This window comes from Leuciscus leuciscus, assembly GCF_965113295.1.
Source record: "Leuciscus leuciscus genome assembly, chromosome: 3".
NCBI classification, from domain to species: domain Eukaryota; kingdom Metazoa; phylum Chordata; class Actinopteri; order Cypriniformes; family Leuciscidae; genus Leuciscus; species Leuciscus leuciscus.
In genome coordinates, this window is record NC_138727.1 from 19,227,782 (window position 1) to 19,248,953 (window position 21,172).

The 21,172-nt window shown below is 38.0% G+C and overlaps 1 protein-coding gene and 1 long non-coding RNA gene across 3 annotated transcripts in view; one reads left to right on the forward strand and one right to left on the reverse strand.

The window, feature by feature from the left end:
- The window catches only part of lrba (LPS-responsive vesicle trafficking, beach and anchor containing), a 262,441-nt gene that overhangs the window by 15,656 nt on the left and 225,613 nt on the right, over positions 1-21,172 (reverse strand). For both annotated transcript variants that reach the window (XM_082164352.1, XM_082164351.1), the window contains exons 47-51: positions 19,979-20,146; positions 8,454-8,543; positions 3,805-3,982; positions 2,363-2,428; positions 205-360 (exon numbers count right to left, since the gene is read on the reverse strand). In XM_082164352.1, the coding sequence (XP_082020478.1) occupies positions 205-360; positions 2,363-2,428; positions 3,805-3,982; positions 8,454-8,543; positions 19,979-20,146 (658 nt within the window). The remainder of the gene's footprint in view (positions 1-204; positions 361-2,362; positions 2,429-3,804; positions 3,983-8,453; positions 8,544-19,978; positions 20,147-21,172) is intronic.
- Positions 16,303-20,115, forward strand: LOC309494922. The gene is made up of 2 exons (XR_014204482.1): positions 16,303-19,831; positions 19,904-20,115. It is a non-coding gene; the product is annotated as an uncharacterized lncRNA (long non-coding RNA).

Genomic DNA, 21,172 nt, shown 5'->3' on the forward strand with positions numbered 1-21,172 from the left:
GCTTGCGTGACTTGCGTTCTGAGCCTCATCTTCCCGCGAGACGGAGTCATGGTCCATCCGTGAGATGAGAAAGCTATCTGAGCCCCGGGGCAATGGAGTTGTAATGCAGTCTGCAGGCTCATTTGTGACTTTTGACCCTTTTCTTTTGTGTACTGCAGGGTGTCTCCATAGACAACCGAGGTGGTGGGGGGTCGTCACGGTTACCTGTATCAGTGGAGTATACGCGGAAGCTCTTGTCCCAGAAACCACACAGCAGGATGAAGCGGTTGTCAGCTGTGATGACGAAACACTGAGCGTTTACCTGGATGCTCTGATCTAACAGATCTGAGATCTGCCTTCTGTGAGTGCCCACATTATTGGCTGTAAAAAGATAAAGAGTCACTGGTTAAAGAGTCACTTTGTTATACAAGTACTAACATAACTTTGCTAGTTAGAGAATTACAGGGTAAGAAAGAGAGAAATAAAAACTTAGTAAAAGAAAGAGATTAACAAGGAAGTAAAGACAGCCACAGAATTGTGGAGACATTAACAGAGGGAGTCATATGGTGACCCTAAAGGTCTATTTCAATGTCTGGTAAGTGAATTTCTGACAACCTCTCCAGAGATTATAAAGATGTAAAGCCATTTGCATGAGAAAATATGACATTTATTGTTAACTGTGCGTGACCGAATGTAATTTGTGAATGAGTACATAAAACAGCAGAAGACAGAACAGTAAAATACCTGTCACATTTTCCTCTGCCATAAACGTTTGAAAAACAGACCCTTTTTGCAAAAGAAAGACTAAAATAATCATAAAGAAAATATGTGACCAAAATGCTGTAAATTACATGTATTTTCTTAAACACATAAGACAGAGACAGTGAGAGAGAGAGAGAGAGAGATGGAAGAGGCCAGACTACACAGAGTCAGGTGTGTGAGGCCCAGACACACTCGTGACACACACCAGCACGGCGTCTGTGCTGGAGCGAGCGGACAGATTATCAACAGCACAGTCATGCAGAATTTACTGTGTTTAAATGTGTGAGCTGTGTGGAATGCAGTCCATCTAAATACATACATGACGATGGGAGAAGGAGTGAAAGAAAATGAGCTATGAAAGAGGTCTCTCCCCACACAGAGAGACAGGAGGGAGAAGGGAGGGTGATTTGTTGTCTTTGATAAATCTTTTAAGTAAAAAAAAAAAAAAAAAAGTAAACATCCTGCTTTAGTAAAACATTTCCTACTATAGCTGTGCTAATTTCATATATCTTGTATCACTTTGATATAATTTAAATTTAAATCAATATTTATATATTTGGTAGGTAAAAATGCAAACAAGACCCTAAAGCCATGATCCAACACATAGTGGAAAACATTACCAGAAGAGTAAAAGCTGTTAAAGCAGCAATGATAAATAAGATGAACTATATGAAATTAAACGTTTTGGTGTCTACATACTTTACCTATGTATTGTATTGTTTTATATTATACATTCCTTACACACATACTTATAGTATATGTTATATTATAATATAGCTCTTATACATTTATAAAATTATTTATACTTATTTACTCAAAATATCTGTAAACAGAAATTGTGCATTAGAACTATTGACTACTTAGAATCTGTTGACTATTTGTAAAAAATTATTCTGGAAGCGGCCCAAGTGGACACATTATCAGATTCAGATCATTTCAAAACACTTTAATAATGGATGGTTAATTGCTCTGGTTGAAACTGAAATACAGTTGTTTCATATGAATTTCAAAGAATTTCAAAATGATTTTGGATTGCTGAAGGCTTAACTTCAGATTTAAAACCAACAGAGGTGGAGGTGTAGAGAAAGGTACAGGTGAGTGGAATGAGGACACACACCATGAAGTGACAAACAGATGAATTAGGCAAGATATATGTTACTGTATGATAATAAGAGCAGCAGGGGAGCTGCATCTTATATTCATATAAGATGAATAGGAGCAGGGAGAAAACCTTCAGAGAGGCTTCAGCCATATGTTATCACACATCTTCCCTCTCTCATCCCTCTCTCCTCTTTTTCTCCCTCATCAACAGGTCGGAGAGATGAGAGGAGGACATATTGTCCTGACAGCGTGTGCCACGCGGCTTCAATCAGACATTATTACACCATTCATATTCATTCAGTCTGACAGGACAGAGAGACAGAGAAAGAAAGAGAGAGAGAGCTGATGATGTACAGGCTAAGCCACAGCTCATTGCTTTCCAATTTGCATGCAAATGCTGAACTGAAGCTGAATGGCGGCTGGGTGAAAAACAGCACTCATCTCCTCTCAAGGGCCGGGCCCTCGCAACTCACAACAGCCTATCACAAATCATTTTACTGACGATTGACAAGCCACAGACCTATCAAAGGGTCAATCTCCACTGGTAACTGGTACTGCTGGTCCTGCACAGAAGAGCTTTGATGACCTGAGAGAAAGAGAGAGAACCAATGAAAAATAGATTTAATATTCATACCATCAGGATGGTAAATAATACACACAGTAGCTAGGACTACACCGAGTTTATTCACGTGTCTTTACATTGGGATGTGAAGAACAGAGGATTTTTTTTTTTTTTTGCATTTTCAGTTTATTGATATTCATGTTTGATACCCTGTTAAAAAGGGTTTTCTGGAAGTTAATAGCATTTTTTTGTACATAAAAACACTAATTTAAAATGAATCCATCCCAGAATACTGATCCCAAAAATCAATTAAAACCACCATCTGAAGAGATCAAGTTTAAATTAGAGAACCACCCTTTCTCTTAATATGGTGAAAGACCCTCAGCATTTCTTTCGGTTAGATTGATCTTTAATAAATAAAAAAAACAAGAAGAGGCTGATAAATGGAGGTGGACAGGAAGCTGAATGCAAGGCAGAGGAAGTGTCACATTTGATCCAATTCAGTCTGAGATATCAATGTCTAAGGAGCTGATGATTATATACAACCAGAGTTTAGAGGGATCAAACTACTGAAGTTTGCATTATAAGGGGCCCTATTTTAACGATCTGAAACGCAAGTATCAAACGCGAAACGCAAATACTTTGTGGGTGGATCTCGCTGCGGGCGAGAGTAAATTACTCTTGCGCCCGACGCAAATCTAAATCAGAGCGTCATCTCACATTCCCTTTAAAAGCAGGCACGCTTGTTCCGTGGCGGCTTGCTATTATAACGGCGGATTTGCCAGGCGCACGCCAGGAGCGGTTCACAGCCGAGGAGACTGACGTTCTCGTAAGGGCTGTAAAAGACAGAGAAGTGACATTGAATGGGGATGGGAGAAACCCACCCAAATTAGCTTCGGTTAAACAGGCGTATAATAATTTGGGTAAATGTGTAAGCTAGATTTCTGCCTATTTTTTCTCATCTTCATGGACACCACAATGATTTCCCTCGTGTGGAATATTTTTCCTTGTAATTATGTACGGTTTGCAAAAATGGCAACTGCTGCGTCTGTGTAGATTAGATAAGCAAAGTGTATAAGCGTTGTGCACACGCTACATTATGGCCAAGCATGCGCCCTTAAAATAGCATCTGAATTGTTTTCTGGAACTGCAAAATAGCACCAGGGAACGTTTGCACCAGAACACGCCTCCTCTTTTCGCTGAACCGCCCCTGGGAGCACAAGTTCATTCCCTAATTTACCGACGTGTGTCTGTGGAGGGAAAAGTCCGCTGCGCGTATGAGATAGGGTTGCGTAATCTGGTTAACATAATAACTAACCAGTATCAGGGGTGTAAATTAAATCATAGACTGATTCATTACTGTTCACCAAACACCTTGCTGTCTGATTGTTCTTACTCACCGGTGAGACCGTGCCACTTGTTGACGGCGAAGAGGCGGTTGGCAGTGACGGTGATGACCGCTGGGTTGGTCAGGCCTGACTGTGTGTTGGCGGCCACGTGGGTGACAGGCGAGTTGGACGGGAACTTGAGGACCATGATGACATCCTGCTGCATCTGCTCTGTGAACATCAGTGGGGTCTGCAGAAGGAGATACTGTTGAGTCCATTACCGCCATCATCAGCAGGGAGTGAGGGAGTGTAGAGGAAAAGAGAGTGATGGTGGGAGAGAGGAAGAGAGAGGAAGAGAGGAGAGGAAGAGAAGTAGGAAGAAAGGAAATTAGGCAGCGAAAGACAGAACGGTGTAAAAAAGCACAAAAGCTGAGATTGAGGACAGAGGTAATTAGAGTAAGGCAACACAATATAATAACTGGATTGTTATTAGGGTTGGGAATTGAGAATCTTGGTCAGAACAGGTAAAAAAAAAAAAAAAAAAAAACATTTTCATGATCCAGTTCAGGAATGTCTGTATTTTGTGGATGGAACAAAGCAAAATGATTTGCGAAATCGGCATCAATATTATTTATTTCAAACTTTTTTGTTGAAATCTAAAATTATCTCATGACTTAACAGTTTAGCAGGCTTATGAGGGTTGTGTATGTAATGATAATTATTTTCCAGAAATGTTTTATTTTCCCCTTAAAAGAGTAGTATTTTGCCACCGTGGGTAAAAAAATTAATAAAAATAATCTGATCATATCTATATGATTGCATCGGCACAGACCTAGAAGCTGATTATTACTCATATTAGTCATGTTCTGCTATATCATTCCCGATAAGCCATATTTTTTTGTACACTAATGAAGTGCATGAACAGTTCAAATATGATTCTGAAATAAGTAAAAGTCCCCCTGTGGTGAAAATCAAGTTTTTTTTTTAATGTTGTTTATATGTCTATGTGGTATTTAAACATTCTCTAAGAGAAACCATGTGCAAATTCATAACACCATTGCTGAGTATTTTCTCTTTAAAACTGCAGTGATCTAAAGACAGTCTCAAAAACGCGGTTTGAAATCGCTGGTTTTTCTTACGTCATAAACTACCTTGTAACCAATCACGCCAACATGCCGGCGGGCTTTAGCATATCATTAACTATGACCGCTCTGAAGCAGGGGAGTCTCAAGAAGAGCCAGATTATCCCCGTATAATTTTCTGTTGATATGAAAAATCGGGTACTTTTAGCAATATATCGGGTGAATTATGTAAATGATGTATATTACGATGTTAAGATGAACTATATGCCTTTCTCCATTGACGTTCTGAGTTATCAAAAGCCTTTCTAAGGATCCTGATTGTTAGAAGGCAGCTGTTTGGCTCTGAGGTGGCAAATAGGAACATGGTTTGTGTAACATTAGCAACACATTATTAGCTGTTTGATAAAGTAGTCAAGAAAAAGGCTAATCATATTAATTACTGTTATGTGTCCGACGTTGTAAAGAGCGATACTATCGTGCAGCATTTACTTCAGAAAAGTTGACAGAGCGAGTGGATCTCTGAGCTAGTGTGAGTGAGTGGAGGCGGGGCTAATTAGCATCTTCATGGTTCTGCATATACTAAATGAAGCAAGGGTGTAGAGTTACATTCGAATCGAGCTATTTAAAGGCATACTTATTTTTTTTCACAGAAAAAAAAAAAAACATTTAAATGTGTCATTTTGGTGATCAAAGATGAGTTTTAAGGGATACAATTATTGACTACAGGGGGACTTTAAAGCTAGAGAAAAGAGGTCAGACAGAGAGATCAAAGCAGATACACACTGTCGTTTCACAAAAAAATCAATGATAGATTTGACATTCTTGGACCTTAGAGAATTCCAAAAATGCTTCTGCCAGGCAAGTTACATTTCCCGGGTAATGAGTACAAGATAAACAGAAGGAAAACAGTTTGTAAAGACAAAGTTGCAAAAGATCAGAGCAGATTTCAAATTAATCTGAACTTTCCTTTAGACTGCCACAATGTATTGCAACCTCCATTAGTAACATTATAATCTGCTTTATCTCGCGTTCCATTCTACAATACAGCAGATGAAGAGAAGCTAAAAAAGGTATGATTACTTGGCAGCAAAGTCAACCAACCATCAAGTTGACTTCCTCAGTGAGGCAGGGCTGTGTTTGTAGAAGCAGGAGATAGTGCTCAGACTGGGCAGCTGCAATGTCACTCTCAGTGAGCAATCTGATTGGCTGCTGCTTTATGATATTTATTTACAGCACAGTTAAATCATACATTTTAGTATGTCTCTCACTCAATGTCACAATTAAATTGTACCCTATTCCAGTCCAACTGTTGTCATTATGTCTGTGATGTCTAATCCTGACGTGTGTGTGATTTTTAGACACAGTATGGAGACACGGGGCTAATTGGTGTGCCTGCAGTAAATTAGACAGACAGCTAGGGCCTTAAACAGTGTTCAGCCTGTGAGTGCCATTAAACAGAGGATCTACCCTCATTAACCTACTGGAGACACGGAAGAGGGAGAGAAAGAAGTGCAGGCAGAGAGTGAACGAGATAGATGAAAGGATTACCGAGAGTACATAAACAGGATCACATGAAAATTTAATGTTAATTTTCAAAAAAGAAGTGTCTTGTCATACCATCTCTCTTATTTCAGAATCCTGCTTTTGATGCCTTTTTTTTCTCCATTAAATTATTTCATTAGTAATTTTAAAGAACAAAAAAAAGATAATAAGCCTGTGCAAAAAATGCTTATTTGTAAAAAAAAAAAAAAAAAAAAGGTACAGTAAGCATTGGGTAAGATCATGTATAAGTATCATGTAAGATCACAGAAGCTTATAGAAACATTTACGATTTGAGCACTTCTGACATCAGAGAATTTTACCGGGTTCCCACACCTTTTGACCAATGAATTTCCATTGCTTGCATGATTGCACTCACAATCATAAACAAACAATTCTACCCTTTGCATCAGATCTCCAGTTCAGAGTGATGTTTATTTAGCCTTTCACAGTCAGTTTTAGACTCTTTGCGTGGGATTATTATGAAGTTGTGTGTTCAAAGGCTGTTCAAATTAAGTGTCAGCGTTATGTAAAGTCAGAAACCTGGTTCTGAGCCTATAACTATATCTGCATGCGGACATTTAAAGGAGAGTGTGTGAGTTTGTTTCCACACAGGCAGACAGGGGCTGTCATCGCCACAGAAACACACAGCTAATGGGGGCTTCTAGGCCGTCACCCACAGTCTCTCAGTTTCTAGACTAAAGACCCTATCACCTCAGAGCTCTCCGCTCAACTATAGGACTTTTCCCACTTCTGGGACCCTTTCTCACGCTGGGGGCACACTGAAAGAGGACAGGAGTGAGGAGAGGGGAAGTAAAGCACAAAACAATAAATGGGTCGATTTAAACAAGTCAAACTGTCTATATTTCTTCCTACCCAAACTAAAATGTATTATTTTATTTTAGATCAACATAAAAACAAAGTGGCTGGAGCTGCTAGTGCTAATACAGTAGCATTTATAAAGAATGGGATTTGTATCAACTGAAGAGATGTTATAGGGTGATTACAATGGGCACAATCTAGTTTTATGAAATCTAGAATTGCTTTGGCAGTTTTTCAAAATAAGTTGCTGTTTTAAACACAACTTGGTGTTTAGAAGGACATTATCCTGCCCTCCAGCCTCATAGTTTAGCTAGAATGTATCAGAGGCCAATGTGGAGTGTTTTTTTTTTTTTTTTACAAACCAGAAAACCTTTCCACCCTTCTGTGGTGGAAATGCATACCCTGGTAATCCAGAGTTTTCGTGAGAGCACAAGTTGAATTTTCTCAGCGAGTTTCTCTGGTGTCGAGTAATGATGCTCATTAAATATGCCCCTCGATCTGAGCTGTACCAATCACATCGGGTTATCTGATATAGGCGGGCCAGAGGCGAGCTAAACAGATGACAACAGCGCTGTGACATTGAAGTCACTAGTAAACATTGCAAGATGGCTATGGATGAACACCAGTTGTTTGAAACGGCTTTGGCCGCTACAATGAACGAGTTAGACATGGCTTTTTATCTAAAACAGGAACAGAAGACGCCGCTCAAATCGTTCCTTTGCAAGAAGGGCGTTTTTGATGTTTTGCTGACCGGATACGGTAAGAGTCTAATCTACCAGTTAGCTCCGCTGGTAGCTAAGCGTATGGGGTTTATTGTTGTGATTGGGCGTAGTGTTATCCAATTGCGTGCAGTGAGATTTTCAAATGCATGCTTGGTGCCGCCCCTCGAGCTGGGCAATTTTCATTAGTGACGCCAGACCATTAATCTTTTAGATTTAGGTCTGGATTTCCAGGCTAGGAAAGAGACTGTATGCAAATCTGTTTGTTATAGTGTTTTAAAAACATCAAAGAGAGAGAGAGAGAGAGAGAGACACAATGTTTTCATTGTTCCATGTAGCTTTTTTTTTTTTTACTGTTTTTAAATTAGTTTTTATTTTCATATTATCGATTTTGTCATTTTTATTATTTAAAAAAATATTTCTATATGACTTTTTATAAAAAAATTTAGACTATGTAAATGTCTGCTGCATAAACTTTTGTAGACAGGTTAATACATTTGTAATGGTCTGCATGTCAAATTAGACAGTGAGAGTATTTTTGTGTGTGTGTGTTACTCACCACCTGCATGGCAGAGCTGCGTGGCATGTGGGGCTCAATTAGCAGCTGGCAGGGTGTCTGTCCAAAACTTCTGATTTGAGACTCCACAGCCTGAGAAAGACAGAGAGTGAGCATTATGGAGGTTTGGTGGCACTAATGAAGAGATATAGGACTATAAACGTCACCTTGAGACAGTGGCTAACTTGCCCTGGACAATATCAACTAATACAGACCCAAAGTAATGTGTGTGTGTGTCTGTGTGCGAGTATGTGTGTCTGTGTGTGTGTGTGTGTGTGTGTGTGTGTGTGTGTGTGTGTGTGTGTGTGTGTGTGTGTGTGTGTGTGTATGTGTGTGTGTGGGGAAAAAAGTGAAAAAAAGAAATAATTTGGAAATAATGATCATAATAAGGGGAAAGGGCATTACAGGAGCTGGATAGAAGTACATTTCTCTTTGTGAGAGTGTTAAAGCAGATAAAAGTGTGTATGGAAGAAGAGAGAGAGAGAGAGAGAGAGAGAGAGAGACTAGAGAGGGGATCTTGACCATGAAAAGAGAGTGAGCACGACACTGACAAATAAAAGGCAGAAATAGAAGTTTCACATCTATCTTTTAGGGTTGCTTTGCTGTAGCTAAAAATATTTTACAGCATGTTTAACATCATTTTAACATTACTAAATGGACACAGTGAAGAACATTTAATTATTATTAAATTATTAAAGTAATTAAAAACATTAAAATTGCTGTGATATTCGTGAAATTACTTAATTTTCTATTGATGCCCAAATCATTGTTAATACATTGTGACTATTTGATAGCCCGGCCCTACTACATTAGTGCAAGTATCCCTCAAATGGGATTTCCATGAATCAATAGAGAAACTGTCCCGATCCGACGCTAAAGAGAGAGAGAGAGAGAGGTATGCCAGAAATGTCCCAGCTCTCGTCTGACTGCTCTGGCTCTAACTGTATTCATGAAAGCATCAGGAAGTCAGGAGGCTTTCCACGTCCCTCTCATTGTATTTCTTCCCTGTTCCACCTCTCTCTTTTTCCACTCTGCTCAGACTACCCTTCTTTACATCAATCCTTTCTGTCTGTTTCTAACTCTCATTCTGCTCTTCATCGCTCTTTCTTCATTCCGCTCTCCCGCTTTGATCTGGTTCGGCCCACTCTGCTGGTAACAATAGACTTCACCACACAAACTCTTCTTTATATAGTGTAAATCCACTAGTGATCTCATTAGAGGCACTGATGGAACACAGATGACAGGACTACTGTGTCTGGAAATACCATTGTAAAGAAGCGGGGTTCAGAGGAGGCCATGCAAGGGAAGACACCTCGTTTCAATTATATGATTGGTTGATTTCAACTTAAAAGCAATGGAATTTGACACACTGTGTGGCAACAGTTCTTCCTTTCTTGACCAAGTATTTGGTGCTAGGCAAAACCACATTGCGTACCCTATTCACAGTATAAGATCTTTCAGTCTTTTTGTCAGTCAGATCATTGTTTGTTTAAGGCTTTAATCTCACTAATGTTGATTCATAGTCCTTAGTAAGAGTAGATGGCATATTTAATTTGGGGAACAAAAACAAAGATATGAGGGATATTCCATATACAGTATACTGTTCTGCACCTAGTTGTCAATTGTTAAGAAAATGCACATACAATGGGGTCCAAAAGTCTACACTGGAAATCATCAGGGATTCAAAATCTAAACATTGAATATATTAAAATAATGTAATTTTACTATACAAATTATATTATGTTATTTTATTATTAATGAATTAAATTATATTATAAAAATAAAAAAATTGTGGGAGAATCGTGATCTCTTTTATAAAAAATATATAATTCTCAATTTATCCTGACTTTTTCGTCGAATAAAAGACATTTTCAAGTCATATATTTCATAATTGAGGATTTAATAGTGTTAAAATATCATCTTGTCTCGTTCTCGTGAACCCAATATCGTGAATCATCTCGTCTCGTGAACTAAGTGTATCGTCACACCCCTAGACTTTACTCCACATTAAAAAGTAAAGAATTTTCTACATATTTATCCATTCCATTCAATCCCTAAGTAAGTTTCTCAAACATACACCAAGATCTGAAACAGATCATCTAGGTTCATGTAACGCTGTGAACTAATGACATTCAGCAGTGTGGCATAGAAGTTAGCGTCGCAAACCAAATGAAGGTCGAGTGTGTCACACTGGGACAGTTTGTTTAAGCTAATATGAGGATGCGTCTTGCCCAGGCACCTGCCCCATCTTCATTAAATCCTCTCTTGACATTTACTACCACAGTAGAATGAGGCAGTTCTCAGGTCAGAGCGTCCAGCCAATGAGGAGAGAACGTTATATGGGTGCTAGCCATGCTAGAGGGGCCAATCTCTTTAGGGGCACTAGTGCGTATCTGATGAGGTCTCTTTATATTCTACACATTTAAATGGTGAAAATACCCCGTATGTATGCATTGGACACACACACACACACACACACACACACACACACACACACACACACACACACACACACACACACACACACACACACACACACACACACACACACACACACACACACACAGTCATGCTTCATGAGTCACCTGATTTACTCTAACCCTTGACAAGGTAATTTAGCTGTACAACAAGCTGTGGCCAAATTTCTTATTTTGCATAATGAGGTTCCTATGAATACTTAGAAGATTTTATCTAAGAAGGGGGGATTCTCCCAAAATGTAAGCCTTTTAAAGGTCAGATTAGTATCGGACTTAAGTACAGGGTTCGTACACATTTTTACCATTAAATTTCCATGACTTTTCCAAGACTTTTCCATGACTTAAAGGTAAATATTCATGACATAGTTTTCCATAAAACATCTGTGTATACATGTTAATTAACTCCTTGTGGGCGGGTAACGTTAGTAGCGGATGAAAAATCTAAATGTGCTTGAAGAGCTCTTTTCCAAAATGCGATAAACGCCATAAAAAAATAAATAAAAAAAAACGAGATTGTTAACAGATCATTAGAAGTCCTCAAAATTAGTCAAACTAATCTTATATTCTCTCTCTCTCTCAATTTTAATTGTTTATTAATAAACAAGTATTTTCTGTGTCGACTGCAAAGACGAAGTTGACTGACTCGCGATCTTCTTAGTAGTGAACACGCCGGAGAGAAATGCACATTTCATACGGATTAGGCTACATCGTTTTATTTTGTTTTGAATTGTTCTGTTTAAAAGTAGATATTTCTGTAGATAATAGATATAGGCCTATTTCAGTTTTGTTTAGGTCTGTGAGGCGAGTAGGCTACCTTTTACGCTGAGTTTCGGTTCATGGATGATCCAGTTCACTCCGGCGCCTCTGTGTCGTGATTATCTATTTTCTGCTATTTACTTTTTATTTAGGCTATTAAGCAATTGGTTAATGAAACATTTTAAAATCAAGATACAATTAATACAAAACGAAATTCGTTTAGGAAGGCTTTGTGCTTTCTGTTTGAGGTCTCTGTGTAAGTTTTAAAGTCTTTTGGTGCCGCTCTCAGAGGACTCATTACCGTAATGGAGAACGGTCACGTAACATTGTTTTTTCCTCATAAATGTGAACACGGAAAATAAAAGACCAAATAAATTTTTTAAAAGAAAAAAATCATATATATTTTAAATGTTTAACAAAGAGGCAAAAAGTCATAAACAAAAATCAGAAAATTTGTCGATATTTTTTTCTTTTTCGCACAGCATTTGGTGTAGCCTACAGTTCAAATTTAAATGTTGGCGTTCAACTTTGCGTTTTAAAAATAGCCTACTTACAACAACCCTTCATTTTTCGTTTGGGGGTTAAAGGAAAAACGAGTGGACACAAAAGAACACGGACCTTTTGGACAGAAAGAATACATGAAAGCCAGGGTTCCTTATTAAATTCATAAAAGAAACAATACAGGGATAGCCTACTCTCAAAGAAATGCCACAATCAAGGGAGAAACATGAAGAAACTTAGCATATAGCCTATGTGCCGTTCGCATAAGGGTCTTTCCCTGACATTAATACTTGGATAAGACATTAATAATAATAATTTGTAGGGCGGTGGGTGAGATATAAACCTACTAACGTCCTCCGTTGCCATGATTTTTGGAATGACTGATCGCAAAAAAAAAAAAAAAGTTTTAGTCGGTTAATGGAAACGCCATCCTTTTGCAATAGTTATTTATCGATATTTAGAAGAAAAAAAAAGTTTTGCTCAAATCTGTAATGGAAAGGCACATACGAAGCTATATGAAAATGCAAAGCAGCTTATTTTAATTTGAAGCACTGAGCTGATGACAGCAACACAAGAGCCACACAGGTGTGGCTACTTAGTCGCTGTCCTCAGTGCCGTAGAAAAGCGCTGAATGAGTTCCCCTTCATGTCCGTTTCAGCGCTTTTCTGCGGCACTGAGGACAGCGACTAAAACTAGATGGGCCAAAAGAAATGGGTCCCCTTTCATGTCCGTTTCAGCGCTTTTAGTTAATGGAAACGCGTCATTTCGCCTCTGACGCGCGTAAATTTCTAGACACGTCAGGCGCGAATTTGACGCGCTATTCGCGTCCGGTGTGAACGCACAGTAAAACGAAAAAAGTATTGCAATTTGTTTCCCCAATTTTATTAATTAAACAAATTCAAGTACACAGATATTTTGAAAAACAAATTTCCATGACTTTTCCAAAACTTTATGAGTTTATTCATTTTCCAAAACTTTTCCAGGCCTGGAAATTGCCATTTTAAAAATCCATGACTTTTCCAGGTTTTTCATGACCGTACGAACCCTGTAAGTAAAAGTGAGACTTGATTTGAAGGAAAAGGACTGTGTTTATGTGTGTGTATTTAATTCAGGTGCAAAGGGAGCTCTTTGTGCCTGTCATGTGTGTGTTGTGGCAGGGCAAAGACAGGAAGTAATCACCGTCTGAGTAAACATGGCCCAGTCTCCTGAATGACCCTAATCTGCCATGAGACATTCCACACGCCCCATGGTCTACACACAAACACACACACACACACACACACACACACACACACTGGGTTCAACATACATAGATCGACGCAATTACACACGCAGCTTGCCATCAAAAAACCCAAACTCAGCTGCTCAGACTGACAAATCCCAGTCCTGCCCAAACCAGACCTGATATGCAAGATACAAAACTAAAACTAGAATAAGAACCCAGCAGTTGGTTTCCCAACGACACAATTTGAGAAGATCCAGAGCCGGTGCCATACTTGCTGTTTCCAGACAAACACACACACACACACACGCTGTTCTAAGAGCCATGCTAAACTACACCCTGCTCGTTTATTTTCCTAATTTAGCTCTACAAACCGGCTTTGACGTGAGGTCAAGGTCCAAAAGGAACTTTTTGCCACAACTGCCAATGGTGACTGAATTGACAAAATGAATGTTTTTTTTTTTTTTACCATTTTTACCAGCCATGAATGTTTTTTTTCTTTTTTTTCTTGCATAATAGTGAGAAACAGCACATTGGCTGTGTCCAGACTTCAGGTAAAATTGGCCCAAATCTGATTATTTAAATTTTTTTGCTCATGTGAACAGCAGTGTTAGATCTTTTCAATTCTGATTTGTGGTTCTAAACTGAATACAGATCTGAATTTTTTACATGTGACCTCAGTGTGAGCAGTCATTTTGGGATTCATTGACTTTTACATCACTACAGATCAACATTCGTTGTAATTTCATGCTGGAATTCACATATTGGTTATTCTTTGGTTTAAGTTTTTGACTTTTTCAACTTTAATTCATTATATGCTGGAAATCTTGAGTTCATGAGAGATATATGATGTCCAATTTGTGAACAAACTGTTCTTTTGAATGAGATCTTGTCAATGAATCAGTTGATCCAGTTCAGAAAACAGGTATGAATGATTTGTTCAAGAACCAGACTGATTCATTTCTCAAGCAACTAATGCAATAATCCGGATGCAGCAGTTATAAACCCACTGGAGGCGAAGATTTTCATGGAATAATGATCTAAATTTTAGTTTATCACACAAAGCTGTCATATAGCCTATATCTTCAAAGAATGTATAGCTTAAAGTCAAGTCAAGTCAAGTTTATTTGTATAGCGCTTTTCACAATACAGATTGTATCAAAGCAGCTTCACAGTATTAAATTAAAATAATACAACAAAGTTTGTTTCTAGAGGAATTTATTGATTGATAAAATTAAATTAAATATCCCCAAAATATCCCCAACTGAGCAAGCCAAAGGCAACAGTGGCAAGGAACCGAAAAACTCCATCAAGTGACCTAATGGTGTCCTAAAACTCCATCAGGTGACCTAATGGAGAAAAAAAAACTTGGGAGAACCCAGGCTCAGTCGGGGGCCAGTTCTCAGGCTCTGGCATTTATGAGCTAGAGGCCGGATTGTAGTTTGAACTGTAGGATTATATGAATGCCTGGCTGAAGAGATGCGACTTTAATCTAGTTTTAAACTGGGAGAGCGAGTCTGAGCAACGAACAGTATCAGGAAGTCTATTCCAGAGTTTTGGAGCCAAATGTGAAAATGCTCTCCCTCCTTTGGTGGTTCTGGATATCCTAGGTATGACCAAAAGCCCTGAATTTAGTGATCTTAAAGAGCGCGATGGATTATAGGGCGATAGAAGATCCGTTAAATAGACTGGAGCTAAGCCGTTTAGGGCTTTATAAGTCAGTAGCAATACCTTGTAATTAATACGGAGCTTTATAGGTAACCAATGCAGTGATGATAAAATCGGTGTTATATGATCATATTTTCTTGATCTCGTAAGAACTCTAGCGGAGGCATTTTGGACTAACTGTAGCTTGTTTATTGAGGATGCAGGACAACCAGCTAATAAAGTATTACAGTAATCTAGTCTCAAGGTCATGAATGCATGAACTAACTTTTCTGCATCAGAAACTGATAGCATATTACGTAGCTTAGCAATGTTTCTAAGGTGGAAAAAGGCTGTTTTTGTAACATATGAAATATGATTTTCAAAAGACAGGTTGCAATCGAGTTTAACACCCAGGTCTTTTACTGTAGAGGATAAAGTAACAGGACATCCTATGATGTTAAAGTTGTATTGTGCGAGGTTTTGTGGGCGGTTTTTTGAACCGATAAGTATTACCTCTGTCTTGTCTGGATTTAATAAAAGAAAATTACGCGTCATCCAATCTTTTATATCTTTAACACACTCTGTCAATTTGGAAAATTTAGCCTTTTCATCCGGCCGTGATGAAATATATATTTGAGTGTCATCAGCATAACAATGGAAACTAATTCCATGTTTCCTTATAATATTTCCAAGTGGCATCATATATATTGAAAATAACAGAGGGCCTAACACAGATCCCTGCGGCACTCCATAGTTTACTGGAGTTATGATCGATTTTTCTCCATTTAAATAGACAAAATGGTAGCGGTCAGATAGGTATGATTTGAACCAGCTTAGTGCTTGTCCTTGAACACCAGTATAATTTTGTAGTCAATCTAAGAGTAATGTGTGATCTATAGTATCGAACGCAGCACTAAGATCAAGTAAAACTAGTATTGAGATACAGCCTTGGTCAGAAGCTAAAAGTAAATAACTTGTGATTTTAACGAGCGCAGTTTCAGTGCTATGATGCGGTCTGAATCCAGACTGAAACTTTTCATAGATATCATTTTGTTGCAAGAAAGAGCCCAGTTGAGCGGACACCACTTTTTCTAATATTTTAGTCATAAATGGAAGATTTGAAATGGGTCTATAATTTGCTAGATTATTATGATCTAATTGTGGTTTCTTAATGAGAGGTTTTATAACTGCCAGTTTAAATGTTCTTGGAACATGACCTAAAGATAAAGACGAGTTAATAATATTAAACAATGAGAAATATGAACAACTTTTACACCTTTATTTTTTGTGATCTATCGAAGATAGAAAGTCATACAGGTTTGAAATTGCATGAAGGTGAGGAAATGATGACAACTTTCACTACACTGTGAATTATCCCTATTATCTATGTACTGTATGTATGTATTGATTGATTTATTAATTTTACCACACAATATCTTTTTTGCGCAAAAAACAAAACAAACTATTTTTACTAATGCTTGGTGTATTAATTTTAGACCCTGCATGGGGTGCAGCTAAGAATAATGATGTCTTCAAGGTAAAATAATGAAATGGTGGCATATAAAATACAGCACAAAAAAATTATACATACTCATTCGAAGACTGTGTGGCTCACCAGTTCTGTTCTGAAATGCATTCTCTCTCTCTCTTCTCTTATGCCTTAGATCCTGTTATGTTTTTTCATTTTTTTTTTCAAGCGTGTTTATTACAGTTTGATTGCAGACACAGCCATGTGAATTTATCGATCTCCAAATGGCCTGTGAATGGTAGAGTGGCAGTCAGGCGTAAGGATTCCCATTTAACCTCTGCTTATTAAACAGGAAGTGTGCAGGGTAATGGCCTGAACTGGAGAGATGACTGGAGCAGATAGGCAATGAATCTGCATCAGATAGAGGGATGAAGAAACAGATAGAGGATTAAGGGCATAGAGGGTGGAAAGGAATGAAAGATGGACAGAATGAATGGCTAAAGGAATGTCTAGATGGGGAAGGATGAACATATAAAAGAAAGGAAGCATGCAGTGAAGGAAGGAAAGACCATTAAAGGGATAGCAAGAACACCTAGATGGGAATAAGGTGAGTCGAGTCATTAATCAGCCTCAGTCACTGAGCATGAAGGGCAGAAGACTAGAACCCACTCCGACACCGAGGACTGCCCCAGTGCACACATTCACACCCACACAACTGCTTCACTGCAGGAAAAGAATGGCACTGTGTGACCTCTGCAGCAGAGATGCTATATTAAGGCGGAGAACGTGTAAGGCTGAGGAGAACTTGATGTGTGGATATAGGCAGATTCGAGATCGAGGTGCAGTTAGCTGCTTAATTCACTGTATGATGCTTTCAATTGCTGCCCTGGGATAAAGCAACCTGTATCTGCTGGTCTAGAATCATTTTCTCCAAACAAAATTCAAATGGTCGTACATGTATTATTTACTCAAAGGTGTATTATTTATTCAACGGTGTAATTTAAAAAAGATTTTAAATTTAATTATGGTAGCATTAAAAAGTAGTCTGAAGTACTAGTACATTGCAAAAAACAAAAACAACAACAAAAAAAGAACACATATGCCTGCTCTTGAGTCGATTAAAAATAAGTGTAAAAATGAGTGTTGTTTTGTATAGGATGCTCAAGTTGCACGATCTAAATGTGAACCTTACTGACTTCACAGCTTTACTCTGCAGTTGACACGTATTCCACCTATGATGTCATACTTAATTTGACGAATGAAACTGAGGCTGTGAAGGGACGGAAGTCAAGTGCATTAATCTTAAGATCCTTGGTGTCTTTTAGCTGACAAAACAATTCAAATACATACACTGGAAATTTGTGCAGACACGTTGCACCACCTGAGCGATCAACACAGAGGCATACAACAGTACCACAATTGCTGTACTTTCGTTTCTTACATCAATGTTTTCATTTGCGTCCTAATAAATATGCCATCTACTTTGACCAAAGTCTATATAAATCAGGGGTTTAATACAATCTGGCTCAAAGTCCTATTAGGCTCACATCCAGGACAATAATGCAAGGAACAACCAACTAACAATGTCCTTTAATAATGGATTACAGACCACCATGCCAGGTTCAGTAACACCAACATCCTGCTCGTCTGGGATGATGTAAAGCAGATAGTCTTGAATGGTAAATGTTCTTTATGCTAGCACTGGATGCTGTGTGTACTGTGTACAATACATTTCACAGCTAAAGCAAATTAACACTTTTTTTGCTGTGGTACTGTAAATTCAGAAGCAGAGGAGAAAAGATTTCAAATATTTATAACAGTATTCTGGCAAGAGAATGTAGAGATTCAAGAGGAGTTATCCATCATGAAAGTCATTAATAAGAACTGGTCCTCGGTTCAGACCTACTGTCTAAGTCTCAGATCTCAGATCAGGTAGTGCTGTTCCTGAGGGAAAGGCAGTACCTGGACCTGTTTGAAGGACATCTGTAGCTGTCAGTGGGGCAGTTAGTGAGCTAGATCTGTCTGAACTGGTCTGTGCTTCTGTGTGGCAGCTCCCAGAGAGAAAGAGATGAATAATAAATGAGTGTGGGAGACAGAGAGGTAAGGAAACACAGAAAGAGAGATTCCTATTGAGTCTGTAGTATGTCTTCAGGTCTCACGGTAACAGCTAAACAAATGTTTTGTAAGTGTCTGTTGAAGCTCAAACCTGTTTACAATAGCTCTGTTCCAAAGCATATTGTGCTGACTCGCTGCCTACTGACTATAGAGGCAGCTGTCTTCTAAAGATGCTATCACATTAGCGAAATTTTGCACAAAAAAGGGTCAATTGTCTTTGTCAATGGTGTAGTGATGTATGAAGCACAGCTCTCACAGAATCACTATCAAACCAAGCAGCTTTCTTTTGGTCAATGGCAATGCTGCAAATTTGTGCAACCATCTTTAAATTGTTGAGTTGGAAAATGTTTCACCCTCACACGAAATTCACAATCATTCAGAATTCAGGATTCCTACTGATGACTGGATTTCGCCTGCAAAAAAATAGCCGTACAACTGTAAACGGGACCCTATCCTAACTGTCATGGTACCATATAAGCGCTTTACATAAGAAATAACACCAGAAATTCTATATTCACATTTAATTTTAATCGAGAAAGCATGTCGCATTAATCAGCATGAAATGAAAATTCACTATTTTGTGAATGCATGTTATAGATCTTACTGTAAGTGATTAATTCAAGTGTTTAATTTTTTTTCTTAAACTTGTAATGTATAAGAAAAGCTCATAACTTGATATTCTGTATTTAATTTGTCTAAAACTTGTCCCTCCACAATCAACTGCAAGCTTGTATTCATTTATGAGTGCAATGCCCACACCTCAATTACCAATCAAAAATTGATCAACAGAATCAAGTCCCGAACCAATATTTTTTTCTTTTTCTATAAACTGTTACACTTGTACATAATAATATGGAAGAAAAGATCTGTCACCACTTCGGTTTCATCACAACTTTAAATTACATTGTACACTCAAAAATATGTTAATTACACATAATTATTGTTTTCAATATATAATGAAATATAGGTTTTTTAATTTATAATAAAAATTTCTCCTGCTTTAGTCCTCTATCTTGGATTTATTTTTTCATGGAAGTCATTGCAATGCATTCTAGGATTGGCTCCTCGGCCAAAGTGAAGTAATCTTAGAATACAATTAAGACTACTTTTTGGAACATTCTATGAGTCAGGTGATGGTTTAAAAATGCAATAAAAATGGGTCAGAACAGAACAAATGTGTCAAGATGGCAATGAAGTAAACAGAGAGAGAGAGAGAGAGAGAGAGAGAGAGAGAGAGAGAGAGAGAGAGAGAGAGAGAGAGAGAGAGAGAGAGAGAGAGAGAGAGAGAGAGATGTGTCCACGTGTCTGAAAGAATATGTGTAAGAGAAAGAAACACACTCACCTCTCTGAGCATGGGGTCAGATATGGAGCTCAGGTTGACCGCTCCTTCATAAGTCAGGTAGTAGAAGACATTGAGAGCTCTGATGGCCTCAGGTCCCTGCTGCTTGTATCCGAATATCAGATCAATCCACTGATGCAGCTGACAGGACACAAACTCACTCTCCAGAGCCTATACAAACACACAGGAGATAAAACTAATGTCATTCAAGCTCAGTGAAACAACAAGATTGAGAAAACACACTGGCCAAAAGAACTAAAGCTAAATTGAGGGTAGTTAGTAGGGCTGCTCGATTATGGAAAAAATCATAATCACGATTATTTTGGTCAATATTGAAATCACGATTATGTAACACGATTATTTCACATGACTGGGAACGTGTTGCATTTATTAAAAAGACACTGTAACACTTTACAATAATGTTAATTAGTTAACATTAGTTAATGTATTAACTAACATGAACTAACAATGAGAAAAACATTTGTTACAGTATTTATTAATCTTTTTTAATGCTAGTTAATAAAAATACAGCTGTTCATTGTTTGTTCATGTTAGTTTACAGTGCATTAACTAATGTTAACAAATACAACCTTTCATTTTAATAACGTATTAGTAAATGGTGAAATTAATATTAACTAAGATGCTGTAGAATTATTGTTCATTATTAGTTAATCTTAACAAAGGTAAGTTAGTTATAATGCTAATTAATGAACCTTATTGTAAAGTGTCACCAAACACACCTTTCAACAATTCTTAAAAAATCGAAATTTGAACATTGATTGTACTTTTTGAACTATTAAAATAAATAATGTAACAGATAATAGGCTCCTTCAATGAGTATTTTAATAATTCCCGCAGATCTAGCACTTATAATGCGGGAAATTCCCCCACAAACATTGATTCACTTTAGCATGTAGATTGTATGAGTATCTTAAATGAATCCACAAAGATTATAAAATCAAATCAATAATTTAAAAACTTTCTCCAAGACGCAATTGTGTTCAGCGCGTGAGTGTTCAGCGGTGCTGCGTCTCTCTCTCTCTCTCTCTCTCTCTGTCTCTCAAAATGCGCTGGACAAGGCAAGCGTCGAAACTACACTCTCGCGTTTATGAGTCGGGACATGATGGAATTGTCACTTGTACAATCGGGCCAGCATTGCATCGTAACTAAAGTTTATCATTTTCACTTCTTTTTAAG